Here is a 22,524-nt window from a genome sequence, read left to right as displayed (position 1 = left end):
TCCATGGATATATAGTTCTTTTCCATGAAAAATATTATTTCTGTTAACATGTAATGGGTTTACTATTTTTAAATAAATGTTTTTTACATTTCTGGATTTAAATTTTTGATACAGTAAATATTGATAGATAAAACCCACACAAACACAATCCCTTTGGGCTTCTCAATAATCTTTAAGAGTAGAAAAGAGCCCTGACATCAGAAAGTTAGAGAACTTAGTGGTTGTCCTAGAAATTGCAGTATGCCTCCTGACTTACATGTTATTGTTGTCAAGTATTTTTATTTAAAATCAATCCATTCTTTCTCTCAGAATACTTGTTTTATATGGTCTCTCTCTCCAGAGAGAGGGTGAGAAAATGGTTGTTTTATCCAGTCATTGTTCATTTAGATTCATCTACAGTCATGCACTGCATAACACCGTTTCAGTCAAGGACAGACCACATATACGACAGTGGTATACCATAAAACCTAGGTATGTAGGTTGTATACCACCCAGGTTTGTGTAAGTACATTCTATGGTTTTCGTAAAATGTTAAAATTACCCAACAAAGTATTTCTCAGAACATATCCCATTGTTAAGTGGTGCATGACTGTACATATTTACCACATTTTTTCATGCCTTGCTGCATCTGAGTGTTTATTTGACTTTAGTTTTCTTCTACATGAGGACTACCCTTTTGTATTTCCTTTAGGGATAGGTATGCTGGTAGCAAATTCTTTTTTTTTTCTCTTACCTGAAATAATATTTTTACCTTCATTCTTTAAGGGTTTATTTGGTGGAAAGAGAATATTAGGTTGGCAGTTATATTGATTTAAGATAACTTTCCACTGTATTCTGTAATTATAGATTTTTTAATTTATCTTGCTTGATATTTATTGGGCTTGTCAAATCAGTGAATTGGTATCTTTAATTATTTCTGGGTAATTATCAGCTGTTGTATTTTCAGTATTGCTTCTGCTTCATTTTTTTCACTTTTGAAACATCAATAAAATTTATGCTGACCTTCTCACTGTAATCCTTTGTTTCTTATGCTCACTTTTATATCTTCCATGTTTTGTCTCTCTGTGCTTCAACCTGATAACATTTTTTCAGGTAACTGATTTTCTCTTCAATTATCTAATCTGCTTAAGTTCCTAATTTTGGTATTATACTTTTCCATTCTGAAATTTCTATTTGCTGCTTTTTCAAATCTATACTGTCACATTTTATAATTTCTTGTTTCTTGCTGAAGTTTTTAAGTTCAGCTCTTATCTCCATGGTAAGCATTGGGGGTTTTCTATGCAACCAATAAGACATACCAGAATGTTTTCTGTACCCTAGTTTTCAAAATGTAGCTCTTTATGGCCACACCCCAGAGCGTGGTGTGTTTTATTAGGGCCTAAGACTTCGGCAGGTTCTTCTGGGGTCTGCCAAAAGAATAGCTCTGTCTCTCCTTTTGGATCACCCTGGTACAAAAGCAGTTGGACCCTTTCAGTCTCAGTCTGACTGATCCCCGAGTTCCCTAGAAGTACAGCTACCACCCCCTCCACAGCTGCCTTCTTTCCATAGCCCACTCCCTACCTCCAGGACAGAAGCAGCACTTGCTCACTACTTTTACACTCATTATACTGTTAGTTCTTTATAGCTTTAAAAAAAAATTTTCATTTCATCCAATTTTTGTAGTTATTTTTGTTTGTTTATTTTGTTCTTTTTGTTTTTTAAGTTTTTCATTATATTTATTGGGGTGACATTGCTTAGTAAAATTACATAGGTTTCAAGTGTACATTTCTATAATATATCATCTATATATTGCATTGTGTGTTCGCCACTCAGAATCAGTTCTCCTTCTATCACCATATATTTGACCCCCTTTTCCCTCTTCTACCACCGTCCCTCCCCCGTTATCCTCTGGTAACCACTAAACTATTGCCTGTGTCTGTGAGTTTTTGTTTCTTTGTCTTACTTGTTTGTTGCTTTTGGTTTTATATCCCACACATGAGTGAAGTCATATGGTTCTCAACTTTTTCTATCTGACTCATTTCATTTAGCACGATAATCTGAAAATCCATCCATGTTGTCGCAAATGTCAGTATTTCACATTTTCTTACAGCCAAGTAATATTCCATTGTGTATATATACCACATCTTCTTTATCCAATCATCTATTGAAAGACACTTTGGTTGTTTTCATGTCTTGGCCACCATGAATAATGCTGCAATGAATATCAGGGTACATATATCTTTACGGAAAAATGTTTTCAGAGTTTTTGCATAGATACCCAGAAGAGGCACTGCTGAGTCATATGGTAATTCTATTCTTAATTTTTTGAGGAACCTCCGTAGTGTTTTCTATCGTGGCTGTACCAATTTACTTTCCCACCAGCACTGTATGAGGGTTCCTTTTGCTCCACAGCCTCTCCAACATTTGTTATAATATTACTTGTATTGTTGATAACAGCCATTCTAACAGGTGTGAGATCGTATCTCATTGTAGTTTTGATGGATTTCCCTAATAGTTAATGAAGTTGAGCATCTTTTCATATATCCATCGCTGTTTGGGTGTCTTCTTGGGAGAAGTGTCTGTTCAGGTCCTCTGCCCATTTTTTAATTGGATTGTTTGTTTTTTTGTTGTTGAGTTGTATGAGTTATTTATATACTTGGCTATTAGCTCCTTATCGGAGGTGTTGTTTGCAAATATCTTCTCCTATTCAGTTGGTTGCCTCTCTGGTTTGTTGATGGTTTCTTTTGCAGTGCAGCTTTTTAGTTTGATACAATCCCATTCATTTATTTTAGCTTTTACTTCTTTTGCCCTTGAGGTCAAATTAATGAAATCTTCTCTCAACCCAAGGTCCATAAGTTTAGTACCTATGCATTCTTCTATGTAATTTATTGTTTCAGGTCTTATGTTTAGGTCTTTGATCCATTTTGAGTTAATTTTGGTACATGGTGACAGATAGCAGTCTAGTTTCATTCTTTTGCTCATGTCTTTCCAGTTTTTCCAGCACCATTTATTGAAGAGGCTTTCTTTTCTCCATTGTGGAGTCTTTAGGGATTTCTATATAAAGAATCCTGTCATCTGCAAAAAGTGACAATTTAACTTCTTAATTTCCAATTTGGATGCCTTTTATTTCTTTCTCTTGCCTGATGGCTCTGGCTAGGACTTCCAATACTATGATGAATAACAGTGGTGAAAGGGGGCATCGCTGTCTTATTCCCAATTTTAGAGGAAAAGCTTTCAGATTTTCACCCTTAAGTATTATATTAGCTGAGGATTTGTCATAATATGGCCTTTATTGTGTTGAGGTACTTTCCCTTCTATACCCATTTTATTAAGTATTTTAATCATAAATGTTGACAGGTGTTGTATCTTGTCAAATGCTTTTTCTGCATCTATTGATATAATCATATGATTTTTATCTTTTATTTTGTTTATGTAGTGTATCACATGGATTGATTTGCGTATGTTGAACCATCCTTATGACCCTAGAATGAAGTCCACTTTATCATGATGTATAATCTTTTTAATGCATTCTTGTATTTGATTTACTAGTATTTTGTTTAGGATTTTTGCATCTGTATTCATCAGAAATATTGGTGTATAGTTTTCTTTTTTTATGTTATCCTTACCAGGTTTTGGTATCAGGGTAATGTTGGCCTCACAAAATCAGTTAGAAAGTATTGCCTCTTCTTAAATTTTTTGGGAGCGTTTGAGGAGGACAGGTATTAAATCCTCTTTGGGCGGGCCCGGTGGCTCAGGCGGTTAGAGCTCCGTGCTCCTGACTCCGAAGGCTGCCGGTTCGATTCCCACATGGGCCAGTGGGCTCTCAACCACAAGGTTGCCAGTTCAATTCCTCGACTCCCGCAAGGGATGGTGGGCAGCGCCCCCTGCAACTAAGATTGAACACGGCACCTTGAGCTGAGCTGCCGCTGAGCTCCCGGATGGCTCGGTTGGAGCGCGTCCTCTCAACCACAAGGTTGCCGGTTCGACTCCCGCAAGGGATGGTGGGCTGTGCCCCCTGCAACTAGCAACGGCAACTGGACCTGGAGCTGAGCTGTGCCCTCCACAACTAAGACTGAAAGGACAACAACTTGAAGCTGAACAGAACCTTCCATAACTAAGATTGAAAGAACAACAACTTGACTTGGAGAAAAAGTCCTGGAAGTGCACACTGTTCCCCAATAAAGTCTTGTTCCCCTTCCCCAATAAAATCTTTTTTTAAAAAAATCCTCTTTGAATGTTTGGTAGAATTCACTAGTGAAGCCATTTGGTCCTGGACTTTTGCTTTTGGGGAAGTTTTGGATGATTCTATTTCGATTTTCAAGTTCTTCGTGATTCAGTCTTAGGGGAGTTATATATTTCTAAGAACTTGTCCATTTCTTCTAGGTTATTGGATTTGGTTGTATATAGTCCTTCATAGTATTCTTGTATGATCCTTTGTATTTCTGTAGTATCCGTCGTAACGCCGCCTCTTTCATTTCTAATTTTGTTTATTTGTGTCTTTTCTCTGTTTTCCTTAGTGAGTCTAGCCAAAGTTTTGTCAATTTTATTAATCTTTTCAAAGAACCAGCTCTTTGTTATAATAATTTTTTTTCTCTCTATTTCATTTAGTTCTGCTCTAATTTGTATTATTTTCTTCTGCTGACTTTGGGTTTCATTTGTTCTTCTTTTTCTAGTTTTTTAAGATGTAATATTAGGTTGTTTATTTGGGATTTTTCTTCTTTCTTGAGATAGGCCTGTAGTGATACAAATTTCCTTCTTAATACTGCTTTTGCCACATCCCAATAATTTTGGTATGGTATATTTTCATTCTCATTTGTTTCTGTGTATCTTTTGATCGCTCCTTTTATTTCTTCTTTGACCCAGTCATTCTTTTATAGCAATTGTTTAATCTCCATGTATTTGTGGTTTCTCCCCCCTTTGTTTTTACATTTAATTTCCAATTCCAAAGCATTGTGGTTGGGGAATATGCTTGGTATTATTTCAGTCTTCTTAAATTTGCTGAGGCTAGTTTTGTGTCCCAACATATAGTCTATCCTCAGAATGTTTCATGAGCACTAAAAAACAATGTACAGTTTGGTGTTCCAGGATGAAATGCTCTGTAAATGTCAATTATGTCCATTTCATCTAATATGTCATTTAAGGCTAATATTTCCTTACTGATTTTCTGTTTGGATGATCTATCCATAGTTGTCAGTGTCTATTTAGGTCCCCTAGTATAATTGTGTTTTTGTCAGTTTCTCCCTTTAGTTCTGTTAGCAGTTGCTTTATATGTTTTGGTGCTACCTAATTGGGAACATACATATTGATAAGTGTTATGTCGTCTTGTTGTATTGTCCCCTTTATCATTAAGAAATGTCCATCTTTGTCTCCCTTTTATATCCTGAAGTTTGTTTCGTCAAATATGACTATGGATACACCGACTTTTCTCTAGATGCCCTTTGCTTGGTGTATCGATTTCTACCCTTTCGCTTTAAGTCTACATTTGTCCTTGTAACTGAGATGTGTCTCTTACAGGCAGCATATTGTTGGTCTTTTTCTATTATTTAAATTTATTGGGGTGACAATGGTTAGTAAAATTACATAGATTTCAGGTGTACAATTCTGTATTACATCATCTATAAATCCCATTGTGTGTTCATCACCCAGAGTCAGTTCTCCTTCCATCACCATATATTTGATCCCCCTTACCCTCATCTCCCACCCCCCACCCTCCTTACCCTCTGGTTTTGTTTTTTTAATACAGTCTGCTAGTCTGTACCTTTTTATTAGTGAGTTCAGTCCATTTACATTTAGCTTGATTATTGATGCATGAGGATTTCCTATAGCCATTTTATATTTTGTTTTCTGGTAGCTCAGTGTCTCCATTGTTTCTTTGCCTTTGTGTTTCTGTCTTGGTGGTATTCTACGATTTTTTTCCTCTGTTTACTCTTTTTTTCTGTTATGTGTCTCAGTTATGGTTTGTTGGGTTTTTTTGAGTGATTACCATGAAATTTATGTACAAGAAAGCTTCACATATACAGGAGTCCTTTTCTTCAGCATGCATCTTATCTCTATTCCCCTTTGCAAATTCTGACCTTTATTCCCTCCCTTTTATGTTTTTATTGTCACAAATTATCCCTATTTATGCTGTGAGTTGATTTCTGAGTTGCAATAGCAAATTGTCTTCTTTTTTTTAATGCTTTTATCTTCTTTACCCTTTATGTTATGTTTAAGTGTATAATGCCTATTCTGTGTAAGGGTTGCCATCTCCTGCTTCTGTCTGTCTGCTAGTAATCTTGCTCATAGTTTTGTATTATTTTATCTTTTTGTTTCAGGTTGAATAGCCTCCTTCAGTATTTCCTATAATGCAGGCCTTGTGGTGGAAAATTACCTCAGCTTCTGTATATCTGGAAAGGTCTTTATTCCTCCTTCATGTCTAAAGGATAACTTTGCAGGATGTATTCTTGGCTGGTAATTTCTCTCTTTAAATAGTTTGAATATTGGATTCTACTCCCTCCTGGCTTGTAGAGTTTCTGCTGAAAAGTCTTTCCTTTGTAGATTACTGTCCTCTTTTCCCTGGCTGCCTTGAGAATTCTTTCTTTGTCATTAATTTTTGACAGCTTCAATATAATGTGCCTTGGAGAAGGCCTGTTAAGATTGAGGTAATTAGATGTTCTGTTTGCTTCTTGGACTCAAGGATCCAGTTTTTTCCATGGGTTTGGTAAGTTCTCAACGACTGTTTATTGAATAGACTCTCTATGCCCTTCTCCCTCTCTTCTCCTTGTGGTATGCCCATTATTCTTATATTACTCTTTCTGATGGAGTCAGATAGTTCTTGTAGAGTCCTTTCATTTCTTTTAACTCACAAGTCTCTTTCTTCTACTATCTGCCTCATTTCCAGATTTCTATCTTCGATATCACTAATTCTTTCCTCCATCTGGTCAGCTCTATTTTCTAAGCTGCCTATTTCATTCTTCATCTATTTTATTGAGCTCTTCAGCTTCATAATTTCTATTTAGTTCTTTTTAAAAATGTCAATCTCTTTGGTGAAATATTCATTTTGTTCTTTGATTTTATGAGTTCATTAACTGCCTATCTGAGTTTTCTTGCGTCTCATTGAGTTTCTTCAGAATTGCAATCTTGAATTCTCTGGCATTTGAGTCACATATTTCCATATCTTTAAGTTTATTTTCTGGAGGTTTTTCATTTTCTTTTTGAGCTGCCTTGTCACCTTGGTTATTCATGGCAATTAATGGATTATTTATCTTCCTGAGTATCTACGGGAGTGGATTCTGCAGCAGGATATGAAGAGGTCTTTCTTTTGCTTTCCAGTAGTTGGCATTGGAGCATTTTATTTTCCCTTGCAGCTGTTCCAGCATCTTGCACTGTGGGAGATTTCCTGGGGAGGTGGGCTTCCCCTCCCTGACCAGGTCACCTAGGTCTCAGGGCACCACCCCTGTGTGAGGGTATGGTGGGTAATGGGGTTCTAGGCATCTGAAATCCCAGTGCTGCCCCTGCAGCCAGATGCAAAGCTGTGCGCCCTGGGTGTCCCCACTGTGATCAGCACAAAACATGGAGGTTGGGTGGGCTGGAAAAGGTGGCTGGTGTGTTTGTGGATTTGTTCTCTTCTGAGTAATGGCAACTGCCAGACCACTTTGGTCTGTCTTACCCCTGTAGCCTCTCCCTCATCATTGGAATTAGCGGCACTGTGCATCTGCTGCTCAGGAACTGTCTCTTCAGTTCTCGGGACTGTAGATATTCTGCTCTTTAATCTGATACTACTACCGTTTTCTGTTTTGTTTTTTCTGGGACACACTACTAATACTGTAATGGTGTGGGAGAGGCAAGGCTCTGTGGCTTTGTTTTCTGCCTGGCAGTGAGGGCTGGTAGACTACAGTTGTCACACTTCTGTATTCAGTCCCTGCCCTGATGTCTCTGTCCCGATTGTTGGGTTCATCCGTATTATACACTGATCCCTCAGGCAGAATTGCTGGGGCCAGAGAATATACCTGCAGTCTCAATTCTCCCTTCTCCTCTCCTGGGACCACAGTGAGCTCCAGGCTGCGTCCCACAGCCTCCGTCTTTGTACTTCTCCCTTCCCACCTCCCCTGTTCATCCTGATTTGCCCACCTTCAGACATTTCAATGCACAGATCTCTCAGACATGTTTGTGTGTTGCATAGGGAATCCTTCATTGAATTATAACTGTTCGATTGGCTGTAACTTCAAGGGGAAATACCAAGGAGCACCCCTCACACCACCATGTTTCTGACGTCACACCTCTTTTTGTTGTTCTTTTTGGTCTCCGTCAGAGAAAATGCTGGTCAGAGAAATCTAGGTTTGGTCTGTTCTTTACACTGTTCCTCAAAGAATAATTTGCAGATGTGTGGCAATCTACCAACTTTTACCAGTCTATTGTAAGTATAGAAATTGAGAGTAAGCATTTAGAAACTGTTAGAGCAAGTTGATATTGCTGTGAAATCATAGCACATGATTTTGTATTTTATAAAATATTTATAATGTATCTGAGGAAAAAAGACTAGTTTTCTGCCACAGTTAATTTGAGAAGCATTTTCATATTATTGGGTGCTGGTCTCCTACAAGCCCCCTCCTTCTCTGGCTTTTACACAATACATCATAGAGGAGGCTATAACCTCTCCTATACCCTCTTAGGTTAAGTTTCTGACAAATGACAGATTAATAAGAGAAAAGATTTATTTCATATGCATGCATTAGGGCAGGTGGGGCCACACAGAAAAAAAAAAGTGAAAACCACAAAAAAGGCAATTAGACCCAGAGGCTTATATGCCATTTTAACAAAATGTGATAAAATGTGGAGAAGAGACTATACAAAGAAAGGGTGGTGGTGAGTTTGGTCGTCAGGGGTTGGGGGTAGGTTGTGGGAAGATGAGCACGAAATGTACAGCAAATAAGAGTTGTTTAGTAAGGTTTGTTGTGTAGATAAGAGTAGTTCTTCTCTTCCTGGTGCTTGAGAGGGGAACAGCTTTACAAAAGGAAATGTATGCCCTGCTTGGGGGCATAATGGAGGAGAGCAAAGAATTCTTCCTGTGTCTGCTGTTTTTCAATTGCTTTCAGCTCAAAATAATCCTATACCAAAGAGACCTATTTTGGAGTGTCATATTCTGATCCCTTCAACATACAGCCAGCCATACCTTGTGCCACCAGACCTGTGATCTATTTTGCTTGTTTGGTGCATTTGTTTTTGGATATTTTTTAAAATTATATAAGTAATGCATGTGTGCTTTAAAAATGGATTAATTTTTTAATTCAGATAAAAAGGAGGAACTGCTAAGATCATTCATAATCCCATCACTTCTCAGAATTCTAAGTAAACCTCCCACAGTTTTTCCCTGCATCTAGTATGGAAGCATTCCCCATACTCGTCCATAGCAGGGCTTCTTTTCTCTCTCGTTTCACTCGCTCAGAATGAAACCAACTGGAAAATTTCAGAAAATGCTTTTTAAAGCTTCTTGGTCATCCCCGAAACATCCTAAGATAGGAAGCCAAAGAGAAGAGCAATAAAAGAAGCTTTATAGTTGTTTTTAGAAGCATATTATCAAATAAAGTTTATCAAGATTTTTTTTTTATTTTTTTTAAATTTATTGGGGTAACAATTGTTAGTGAAATTACATAGATTTCAGGTGTTATCAAGAATTTTGACATCAAACTATTTGTTCAAGGTTATTATATTGGGATTGTATATATTATGAATATGTATATTTTAAATTTATGTGATGAACGAAATTTGCATAAATAGCAGGCTTTTTAGTTTTTATTTCTGTATCTCACAAAATTTAAAATTAGTAGACTGCCTCTTTAATAGCAATTAATGTTATGAATAATTGATTAAATAGCTTTAATAATAGAAAATTACTTTCACGGTAATGATTTACGTTCATACTAACTCCTCAAAAATCATGCCTGCATATTTTAAAAGTTAACACAGGTGATTTTGTTTGAACCTCCTGGTTATGAACCATTATATTAAAAATTGTATAATGGCAAAAGGAGCCCATTTATAATAGCAACTGAAAATATAAAATGCCTCAAGGGAAAAACCCAATGGTTCCATATATGGAACCAATATGAAGAGAACTTTAAAACTATAACTTAGAGACATGAAAGGAAATGGAGAGGCATATCATGTTCATGGATGAAATTATAAAAATGTTATTTTCTAGAAGTTAACCTATAACTTTAATACCATCTCAGCTAAAATCTAAAGTATTTTTTAGCATTTAACAAACTGATTTTAAAGTTTAGCTCGGAGGAAAAAAAATGATGAGAAAATGTTGGCGAAGAATAATAACGAAATGAGACACATTTTGCCAAATATTAAAATATACTATTACAGTACTGAAAATGGTATGGTACCAGATACAAGAATAGACAGGACAGTGGAAAAGTATAGAAACCTGAAACTACCCGTGTGTGTATGTGCATGTGTAGAGATTGTCATTTCAAATACTAGTGTTTCAGATGTGACCAGAAAAATGGATTGATCCATGTTGGTAATTATAGCACAGGGCAGTAAATAATTTCCAGTTATGTCTCACTAACTAGTTTTCTCCATAGGTTGGCCTCTCACCACCTTACTACCTTCTCTTACCCAAAAGACTCTTTGTTTCCCTCTTCCTGGTGCCTCCAGTAAAACATTCATTTAGCTCTCAGGACAGCTCCCAGATTCTTATTGCTTTATTATGCAACCAATTTAGCTCTATCCTTTGCCTAACTCCTTTCTCATCTGAGTTGAATAGTGCTTATCCTCACGTTTCACAATTAAAATGGAAAGCAGATGAACAAAACTGTAATTTTGTCTCTGCGAGGTGTATTGGTTGGTTGATCTGGTCCTCTTAGATCAACCAACCAGCTTAAGCTGCAGCCAGCTTTAAAAATAGTATTTTTTCTCCCCACCATGCAAAGAAATGAAGAATATTCGGCCTTTCTAGTAATCCAGGAAATACAAATTAAAGTACTCATGCATGACTTTTTTTCCTGCTATCTGATTGGCAAAATGTTTTTTAAAATAGTCATTCTAATGGAGGCAAGATAGAGGAAAGCACACTTTCACACTCGGTAGTGGCAGCATAAATTGTTAAAATATTTCCAGTAGTGTGTGTATCAAAAGTATTATTGCATATGCCTCTTGACCTAACAGCTCCACTTGTAGGACTTTTACTATAGCAGATGATCAGGGTCATTCGCAATAATGCATGATCGTGTTCATCTGGGCTTTATTTCTGATGGTGGAAAATGGGCACTGCTATACTTCAGAGTAGACTAGGGCATCATAAAAATTATTTAGAGAAGAATCCTATTTGACATTGGAAAATGTTCATTAGCCGTGAAATGGAAACTAGGTAAAATTTGTAAAGCCTTGTATAAACGTGAAAGTATTTTCATTTACATAAAAACACACCAAGATTTAAATAACATAATCAACTATTCATTAAATATTTACTGTGTGCTCAGTCTTCTGCTGGATATTGTGGGGGAGAGGTATGTTGAAAGTATAAAATATTGTTGTTCTTTGGGACTTTACCCTATTGTTAAACTGTTGAGCTTGAATATGTGCATTTGGTCCTTGCACACCCTGTAAGTATACCTCTAGATAATAGAAAAAGCACTGAACATAGATAGACAGGGATTTGAATGCTGCCCTTGTCACATACTTGTTCACTCACTTAGATAAATTATTTGACAATGAGGATACTGACCTCATGGGTTGATTGTAAGAATAAAGGGAGATATAAGCAGGAGTGCTACCCATGATGCTTGATAAATAGTGATATTAGTAAAGATTACTAATTATTATTATAACTATTTAGTAATTATTAGTAATAGTAATGATTAGTTAGTTACTTTCCCTTCTAGAAATTTCTGTTTCTTCAGTATAGTACCAGCAGCAGATACATTGAAGCCTGAGCTACTGAATAAACAAATAAATGAGATACTGGATTTGAAAACACTTTATAAGCCTTAAAGCATTATGAAAATGTTAGTTAACTATTAATATTTGAATAATTTCATTAATATTTGTAATAATCTGGCAAAAGTTTCATGTTTACATATATATGTTTGTATGTAAATGCTAAACGTTATGATATGGGATTTTTGTACAATTTAAGCAAAAGAAGGGCTTATTTTAAAAAAAAGAAGGGCTTATTGTGGCTGATAATCATTTAGAGGGTTCTTGGGGGAAGGTGGGGTTAGAGTGGAACCTTGAATTAAGGTAGATTTTGAATATGAGAAGCAACAGATACAGAAGCATGTGGCCAGAAAAGGAAAGAAAGAAAATGTAATATTCAGAGAGTAGTAATAAGACCAGTGTGCTTAGAGAGTGAAGTATTCTTGAAAAGTCATTAGAACAGGATAGGTAGAAGTGGCAAGGTGTGGCCAAGACACGAGAACTTACTGATCTGGTGAGAAATAGAGAACCATTTTAAGTTTGGGGACAAGATAGTGACACTGTGTCACCAACACATCACTCTGTTACAATATGTTTGTTGCAATTAACTTTAGTAATAAAACTGTAAACAAAAATAAATTATGGATTAGCTAATTCTTTTTTTCCTTGCACGGTATATAGCTTGAATTCCCATTTAGTGGTGATAATTATGGCTAATGTTTTAGAATCCTTGATGTATTCTTAAAATATCACATGACATGACTAGATATAGGTAATTTCAGAATTTGACTCAAAAATATTCCCATAGTCCCCCAGCATTGCCCTTTTTTGAGACTCCTTGTTGTGATAACCTAAAGAAAATTCAATCTTCCATACCTTATATTATTTGATGCTACCATTTCCTTGTTCTTCCTGTTTCTTTCCCTGTAGATTTTCAGTGTTAAGATTATAATGTCCTTTATAATTTATGTCTATTGTTCACTGAAAGATAGGAGATTCAACTAATTTATTACAATCATTAGCTGTAAGTCAACTAATAACTTAGTTATAATGTATTCGCTTTCAGTGTTTTCTTCCTGGAATATCCTCTTTTCTTACATTCTTTTTCACATTTCTCTACAGTATGGATGGAGCTGATCTGTGTTTTGAAATCGTAAAACGAGCTGATGCTGGTTTTGTATACAGTGAAGCTGTAGCCAGGTATGTAATTTGTACCAATTTCCCAGAGGTCAAGATGCAAGTAAAAGAAGGAAATGACCCCAAAAAATCATATGCAGTGGACTGTTCTTTGAATTGATGAGGCGCAAACTGCTGCTCTCCTACAGAGAGCATTTCTGTTTTAGTGTGCATTCGTGGAACCAAATAGTGACTGGAAATGCAAAATACAGAACAATGAATTTATCTATTAATATGTGTTTACAGTTTTACATCAATATTGCTATCTTTCCCATTTCTGATGACTTCTATACAAGGAAGGATTTGATAGCTCAGGAACCATGTAGAATTAGGCTTGGGCTTTTTGTTCATGTTTGATTCTTGTTTTTTGACAGACGAGCCTCATTAGTTCTTCATTTTGCCTTTTACTGACAGCAAATTGTTATGTGACCAGTTAATCTGAGGAAAAGCACGGAGCAGTAGAAAGAACAGTACAGTTTTTCTGTTGAATATATTTGCTTCAGGCCTTTGTGTGACCTCAAATGATGACCAGTCAAATGATGGCCATTGTTCTAAGTGGAAGAGTTGTTGTAAAGAACTAATGGCTCAAAATAAGGAGCAAATATGAGAAATCACAGGAACTATGCACTGGGCCACTTGTTTATAGATTTAGAGCAATACAGCGTTCTGCTTTGGTGACAATTATATCATAGATATCCAGCCCAGTGGGTTGCCTTTTTAATACATGGAATATATACATTAATGGGGTACAGCATCTCTCCTCAGTCACCAACCATAATATGTTGAAGGATGTAAACCCACACAGCCATTAGGATTTATTAAAACTTTCTACCATTTCAGAAACAGTTACCATGAAATGATTGTAACTTCTTCTCTCCCATCATTCATTTTATAATTATGGCATTATGGACAGATATAGCTGGAAACAGCTTAGAAGAGTACCTAATACAACTCTGAGCTCAGAGTGGCTTCACTTTCTTCAATCATTGCTCTGCCTTCTCCTACCTGAGGAGCAAGGGCTCCAGTCTCAGGAGACCGAGCAGTCATAGCGGCAGCACAAGGTAAAGAATATACTCAATTTCAGATAGCTGCTGTTTTGTACTACTGGAGCTAGGGAGAAGAAGCAAGTGAAAGTTTATATTATTAACTATAATTACTTCAAATTCCTGATGTATTCATGTTAGAACTGACGCTAAATATTCTCTTTTCTTTCGAGTTATGCTTGTTCAAGCACATTCTAAGGTTCTTTAATCCCATTTTTCTGCTGTTTTGAGTTCTTATCATAATTTAAAATTTTTATTCTTCAGAATTAAAAAGCATTGTTTAATACCAAAAACAGTCAATGCCGTCATGATTTTTCTTATGGCAATAGTGGTAAACCACTGTATGCAACTACATGAAACTCTCAGACTTTTGCATATTATTGTTTGTATTTATTTCTGCAAGAATTTGAAGCAACTTGCTTTTTGTACTTTCCCATATTGATATCTTTCAACGGCAGCATCAAGTAGGGAAAATAAAAACTCTCAATGTTGATTTTATAAATTAGTGAAGCTTGGTGGAGGAAGATGGCTTTTTCCGTGTTGAACCACAACACTGGGGTACCTGGCATATATGCTGGCAGGGTTGATGTTAAACCAGTACCACTTTTACTGTGTTCCCACTCATCCATATTGCTTTTCCTTAACTTCGAGCCTGTCTCTGCCACTGGGCTGGGTATTGGGATAGGGAGAATAGTAGAGTGTAGAGGTGATGTCATACAGTGAAATGACTTGGGGTCTCTCCAAATCTCGAGTTTTATAAAAAAGATAGATGTTTATGTAAATCCAGGTGAAAGGCTGTTGATTTTTAAATCCACCTATATTTGCTGTTAAAGTGGTGATTTTATAAAAGGAACTTTTCACAATTGACCAGAAAAGAGTACCATTTGGAACCAGTAAGTGACACTGCAAAAAGAAAGGTTTGGCACAATTTATTAAAAACCCTTCCTGCAAATGACCAAAGTGGGGGTGGCTCAGAAAGTATTATTAGGTATGTTCCCTATTGCAGAGGATCAATGACCATGTAACGGGGCACACAGAGCCTTCCTTTTGGTTAGACAGTTCAACCAGATGACTTCTAACCTTCCTTCCTTCTCTTCGATTCTGCAATTCATCGTTGGGAAATTCAGCTTATATCAGTATTCTAATGACACCAATTGCAAGAAGACTCTGAGACACCAAGTCATCAAATTGATAATGTTTTTATCCAACTGGCTGAGCTTCAAGAGGAGCAGCAAAGCATGGCTAAAATAAAACTGCGTTCAGTCCTTACAACCCAATTAGCGATTACCTCTGTTCTTTCAAGGGTGACGAGTTGTGGAGTGAGCTAACATACAGGATCAAGTTATCAAATCTAAGTCTCACAAATCAGAGAGATATTCTTACCTAGTACAAAGCTTTACTGAATAATTACAAGGATACAGGCAATCAAAAGGCTCAGCTGAAGCAGAAAGAGGTCTGGGCCTTCAAGGGCAGCTTGCCACATCATGCCTTCCCACATCAGAAATGCACCTGTGCCCCAAAATAGGTGAGGTCTCTAGATGAGAATTGTGGGATTACACACACAGAGGGGAGCATTTCAGTTATGAAACCTCTCCATTGTATACCGAGTAAGTTGTGGAGCTTACATGACATCCTCCACAAGGCCATCCATGCCTCAAAGATCCTGGGTTCTGTTTATCACAGGTAATCCTTAGCCAGGAACATTCTGTTAAGGGCATTTCAGAGGTAAGGTCTCTTCTGCCTAGCAAAGAGCATTAATCATTTTACCCAGGGTTGACAAAGAAAGTATATTGAGTCACCTCCCTTCTTTTCTTCCACCACCCCTGAACTGCCTCCTTACAAAGGAAGTGAATGGATTGCTTGCCAGCTCTTTCCTTCCACAGAGTTTTCATCATTCCTGATCCTTAGGGAAGATGGAGACAAAAATATATTGCTAATCCACCCCTGGGTGGATTTTGGTGCTCTCATTATTCTGCTTGTTTGCACACTATTCACATGCATAGCCTCCAAGGGTCATGACTGGCAGGGTGGAGAAAGATCAGTTTAAATTGGTTATATCTGGGGAGAAAACAATTCTACCCCCACACACACACATACACACCCCAGAAATTCTGATGTGTATGTATATTTGGATCATATAATTGAATACTCTGATATTCAGATTTTAAAATGCTCATTCAGTGAGTAGTTTTTTAATGAGGCTTTGAGATAGGAATTTTCTTTAGGCTAAAGATATAAGCAGCCATCTTAGTACCATGTATCCAAAGTAGTTCATACTGAAGGTGTAAGCTGTGCCTACATTTCTTAGTTTAAACTTACCTACTACAGTGTTCACATAGGTGCACACATAGATTGTTCCTAAATCTTCGACTAAGTGTAACAATAATAATAAAATTGTAATAATATTGACTTAACTTTTATAGCATGATTTAGAGTGTACAAAGCACTTTCACATTTGTTGTTTCTGACATTTCAGGGGGTCACAGATCCTCCAAAGACTGATGTGAACCAGGAAAGGGCCACACCACCAAGTTAAGAACCCCTAACTCAAACAGAAACTTAATTACAGGCTTCAGTGGCCCACTGTGACCACAACCCCTTCTTTGTGCATTTGCAAAGTAAGAAAAATGGAACATCTACATCTAAGGGCTGCGTGAGCCTAGCTCTCTGTTGAGAGAGCCCAGTTGTGAGGAGACAATAAGTACAGGAACAAAGTCTGGGTTTGTTTGTTTGTTTGTTTGTTTTCCTACCTATTAAAAATGGAAACTTCTGGTCAATAGTAATACATGAAATAATGTATATGGTAATTAGAGGGACATTCATATTGAGTTTGGTTAGATAGTAACATACCAAAGAGGGAATTTGATGGAAATGTCTTTTAATTGTAAAGCAGGAATGGGGAAATTTTTTTCTTTTGTCTTGAGTCACAAGCACAAGCACAAGGCCATTTATAGGTACTATTAAATCATTTTGTTTTTATTTTAAAGTATGTGGTACATAAGATCTGGAAAGACAAAACAAAATTCAATAAATTCTGTGCAATAAATAATGTTAAGTATATTGCATTTCTGTGTCATAGATGATTGGGGAAAGAAAAGGGGGAAATGAGAAAGGAAGAGGGAAAAAGGAAAAAAGAGAAAGATATGAAGGCAGTAAAATGCAGAGGAAGAAAGCAGTAAAATGGCAGAAACAACAAATGTGAATTTGTTGCATTTCGTCTTTGATTTGGAAGATGAAAAAGTCACTCAGAAAGAAATAGCGGGATTACAGAAGAAGAACTTTAGAGTTGAGGGAAGGAAGTCAAATAAGTTCTGAAGGAATACTAAATAAACTACTCTTGTCACACCCTAGTGCTAGTGGACCCACTTTTTAAAGATTGTTCTTCAAAATGCTGACTCTTGCTGGACCCAGTGGGAAGCCTCAGCAGACCCTTGCCGGCCACGTGAGGAGTCTGATTTCCTAGAACTTAGGCCCAGTACAAAGTCTGCTTTGTTCAGGGATGTCCCAAATAAAACTCGATTATGTTGCAAAAATGAAATTGTAGGCAGAGGGGGTTCTCCCCTCTTGTTCCTCCTTAAAGCTAAATGGACATAAGGCAGAGAGCCAGCCTCTGCTGGCAGATAAAGCGATAGTCAGAAACCTTGGTATATCTCTGACCACTGTTCACTTAATAGCAATCCAGCATAACTACATGAGTGGTATTAACTGAGTGTCAGAGAATTGGGTTTTTTCATGTTTTAAGCTTGAATTTTTAGTTTGCAGAGCTATTTTTCTTATAAACTGTGTGAAATTCTTTTGACTTATAGATAACTTAGAAAGATTTCTTCATGAAGCTCATGAACATATGAGTCTGCCAACTTTTCATTCTTAAGCCTCACATTCCACCTATCTTGTCTACTCAAATGAAAAGTGTCCACAGGCGGTGAATATGAAGATAGGAGTTACATATCATCAATTACATACAAAGTAGTTATTATATACAACTGTGTAGTAAGTTTGAAAAATAAAAGTTTTTTTATAGCTTTAGATTTCTTTTGTTTTTCTACAGTCATTACATGAGACAGATATTGGAAGCTCTACGCTATTGTCATGATAATAACATAATTCACAGGGATGTGAAGGTAAGTCATTTTTATCACTAACTTTAATAGTTGAAACATGATATTAATCAAAAATTTTTCTTTAATCTTAGGGAGAGCATCTTAAATTTTACTTACAAATAAAATTTTATATAACTGCTTTATATTTGGGGAGTCAGTGTACTAAGTCTTAAAGCAGCATTTTTATAATTTCGGTTTCCTTATTTTTATTAAAATATACATGCATTCTGAAATTCTGTTATTCTTCTTTTGACGTGTGTTGTGTGAGAGAGAGCAATGAAAAATCCAACAAATAGGAAAAACCAAATAATATCCTATGCTAAGTTAATTGGGGGGCGGTGAGAATTTGGCTTATATAGTAAAAGTTCATCATACACTTATATTTTTGTAATGTTGCAATGTAGAACAGTTAGCATTTTATTTCTTTGCAAATAATTTTTAAAAATAGTCTGAAATCATAATTATAGGTGTAATACAGTTTATACCCTTAGAAATAGGAATATTACCATTATTCAGTCTTTCTTCCTGTTTGATCCCAGTATTAAGTCCATGAGAGCTGTCAGTCCCTGACTCCTAACAGTGTCAGGCAAAACATGAAGACGTGCAAGAAAAGAAACCAGTGGGTTGCTGATCCCCAGCCCCTTCCAAGGCCTCGAATCACTAAGAGCCCCTGAGGTCTCTCTGGCCCTGTTGTCCCCTTTCGCACTCTGATATTTTGTCACTGGCCTCTCTCACCTGCAGCATCCACAGACGTGGTGCTCTCCTTCCCTCAAGACATATTATCAAAGGCCTGGCTTTTTCTGTGTATTTTAATGGTTAAGAAAATCAAGTAGAGTTTAGTTAAATTCTCTGTAATGTTTGGGAAATTTTCACTGAAATTCTTATGGTTAAAAGCTGAGGAAAAGTACGAGCAATTCCAAGACAGTCCAGTGACAAGTTATAATAGCAAATGAAAAAACTCCAATGAGAAATGTACAAAATACACATTAGTGTAAAATTTGTTGTAAAATATCTTATTCATGCTTTTCAAATGTGATGATAGGAAAATAATGCTATTGTTATCAACAGTCAACACTGAACAACCTAACAGATACCTAGCACTTTTATTTAAACAGTGTTCTTCAGTTATGCAAACAAAGAGAATATGAAGTGTGAAAAGATAAAAGGGGGGAATTGCCAATGATAGTAGCATGTTATTCTTTTGCATTAAATTAATATAAGAAAGTGCATATGGACAGAGTAAAATATATTTCCTTATATATTTTACAAACTGTATACAAGACAAAAATACCATTTGAAAACTTAAAATGGGTAAAACAGATTCTCCGTTCATGTAATAGCATTGTGTTAAAAATGCCTTTGCTCGAGAGTCCATTTTATTTTGAATCTGTTCTTGAAAGTTAATTATATCAATATCATATAATAAATAATGATTGACAATATATTCTATTGTAATTCTTTCAATAATATATTCAGCTTTTGAATATCTAGGCTGTTTGATATGACAATCCAAAGCCAAATAAAATCCCAAAGTAGCTATATTTGACTTTACTTTCTTATATATCTTCTGATTGATTTATTCAAATATTTGAGTGCCTACTTCATGTAGAATACTGTGCTTGGAGCCCTAGAGCTATTATGGTCTCAGTAGGGAGATATGAGGCAGTGTATCTGTTAACTACTGCTTCGGATCAACACACCCCAAAATCCAGTGACTTCAAGCAACCATCACCATTTATTTGCTCACAATTACGCAGTTTGGGCAGAGCTTGATGCGGCCTGCTCAATTCTGTTTCACAGGCTGTGGGCTGAGGTGACATGGCTAGTATCCATGAAGGCTCCATTCATTTTTCTGATATCTCAGCTGAAGTGACTAGAACAGCTGGGAGCTAGCTGGGGCCTTTTCATAATCGTTCATTCATGGTCTCTCTCTCTATCTCTATCTCTCCCTTGCTTTTCTCCCTCTCTTCCCCTCTCCTCCTCCTGCCTCTCCCTCCCTCCATCTTTCTCTCTCCCTGTCTCAAGCCCCTTCTCTCTCTCTCTCTCTCTCCTTATCTTTCTCTCACTGTTTCTGCCCCTCCCTGTCTCTGTCCTGTCTCTTGTCTCTCTCTTTCTCCAAAAGAGTAAAAATGAAAGTTGCCAGATCTCTTGAAGCATAGGCTTGAATTGGTACTGTGTCCTCTGCATTCTTAGTCAAAAGGTCACAATCCTAGCCTAGACGCAAAAGGAGAAAAAATAGATTGCGCCTTTGGTTATAGGAGCAGCATATGTGCACAGGGATGGTAAAATTTGGTTGTGGCCACTGTCACAGGCAAAACGAATAATTATTGTCCACAGTGGAAGGTGGGAAATATCACTAAAAGACAAAGTCGGGGAAACTTCATGGAGGAGGCCATGTTTGAGCCTGGTCTCAAGTCATGTGGGAGTTACATGGAGACAAGAGGATATTTCAAACAAAAGGAACAGTGTGTGCAAAGGCTCAAGATCAGTTTTGCATGGGATTTTATTCAATTAGCTTATTATCTCTAAGGCACATGCCAAATAATTTTGAGGAAGCACCCAGAAACATGCTGAGGAAGGGGAGACAGAAATAATTCTCAAACTACAAATTAATACAGAGAAACCACTAGAAAAGGCGTTATTGTTCATTTGGCAAGTGAACTCAACACAGAGCACACATTAATGAGATTCTTTACATTTTGGTACCTGAAATTTATACTTTTTGCATGGGTAGGTGGAATACTCACATTTAGCTACTTGGTAATTTTTAATTTAGGAGTATTTTTCTTAAGACATTCATCCAAACAATATGTATTTGTTACCCACCTTGGCTGTTCATCTCCTTGAAGGAAATAATTCAATCAAGACACAGAATTTTGTACAGCATGAACAGTAGGAGTTTACTAGTAAAAGAAAGTACACTTCCAGACTTGGAGTGGGCTGAACCAGGAGAGGGAAGCAGCCCTGCCTTAACATTGAATGAAGGCTTTTATTGCCTCCCCCCTCTCCCTTCTCTTATCTCTCTCTCCCTGAGGTGCCTGGTCCTCTGGCATTTAGCAATGCATTTCTTTGATTTGGGGGCATGAGTAAATATATCCCTTTGATTCAAGAGCTGAGTAAACACATTTGCTTAATTTTGGGGGAATATGTAAACACATCCCTTAGGGGTGTGTGAAAGTCTGGAATCCTGTTGGGCTAGTAAGGTATTGGTGACAAGTAGGATGTGTTGATAAGCAGGATGTCTTCTTTTAACAATGCATTTCTTTGATTTAGGGGCTTGGGTAAACACATCCCTTAGGGGTGTGTGAAAGTCTGGAATCCTGTTGGGCTAGTAAGGTATTGGTGACAAGTAGGATGTGTTGATAAGCAGGATGTCTTCTTTTAACAATGCATTTCTTTGATTTAGGGGCTTGGGTAAACACATCCCCTTGATTTAATGCATTTCTTTGATTTGGGGGCATGAGTAAATATATCCCTTTGATTCAAGAGCTGAGTAAACACATTTGCTTAATTTTGGGGAATATGTAAACACATCCCTTAGAGGTCTGTGAAGAACCTGGAATCCTGTTGGGCTAGTGAGGTATTGGTGACTAACAGGATGTGTTGATAAGCAGGATGTCCTCTCTTCTAATGCATTTCTTTGATTTAGGGGCTTGGGTAAACACATCCCCTTGGTTTGGGGGGATATATAAACACATCCCTTAGAGGTATGTGAAAGAAAATCTGGAATCCTGTTGGGCTAGTGAAGTTTTGGTGACAAACAGGATGGGTTCCCCCTTCTCTGACTTTCAACAACACATCTCTTTGGTTTAGAAGTACGTGTAAGACTGGAGTCCTGCTGGGCAGCTGCCAGGCGTCTTGACCCACATAGGAGCTGCAGCAAGGGGCTTTCTAATGGGGCTAAATTTCTCCTTCTGCTCATTTCTATCTATCTACCCTACCATATTGACTGCCTACTGTGTATAAGACACTATTCTAGGAACTGGAGCTACATCAGTGAACAAAACAGACAAAATCACTGCCTCCTTGAGCTGACTTGTGTAGTTCAGGGAGACAGACACTAATCAATGAGCATAAATAAATCAACTATATAGTAGGTTAGAGGGTGCAAAGGACTACAGAAAAAAAATAGAGTGGTCAAAGGAATAGGGACTGCAAGAGAAGGGGTTGCAATTTTAAATAGGGTGATCAAAGCAGGCCACATTGTGAAGATGACATCTGAGTAAGAACTTGAAGGAGAAGAGAGAGTGCGCTAACTGATACGAAAGGAAGAGTGCTCTGGCTAAAAGGAACAGCCAGTGTAGATGTGGTAAGGCAGG

The 22,524-nt window shown here is 37.0% G+C and overlaps 1 protein-coding gene across 15 annotated transcripts in view; it reads left to right on the top strand.

Annotated features, from left to right (window-relative positions):
* The window catches only part of CASK (calcium/calmodulin dependent serine protein kinase), a 358,208-nt gene that overhangs the window by 150,129 nt on the left and 185,555 nt on the right, over positions 1-22,524 (top strand). For all 15 annotated transcript variants that reach the window (XM_019747875.2, XM_019747874.2, XM_019747869.2 and 12 more), the window contains exons 4-5: positions 13,009-13,086; positions 18,154-18,226. In XM_019747875.2, the coding sequence (XP_019603434.1) occupies positions 13,009-13,086; positions 18,154-18,226 (151 nt within the window). The remainder of the gene's footprint in view (positions 1-13,008; positions 13,087-18,153; positions 18,227-22,524) is intronic.

Source organism: Rhinolophus sinicus, chromosome X (genome assembly GCF_036562045.2).
Source record: "Rhinolophus sinicus isolate RSC01 chromosome X, ASM3656204v1, whole genome shotgun sequence".
NCBI classification, from domain to species: Eukaryota; Metazoa; Chordata; class Mammalia; order Chiroptera; family Rhinolophidae; genus Rhinolophus; species Rhinolophus sinicus.
Note: the sequence above shows the minus strand (reverse complement) of the source record. Positions and strands in the feature narration are given on the sequence as shown.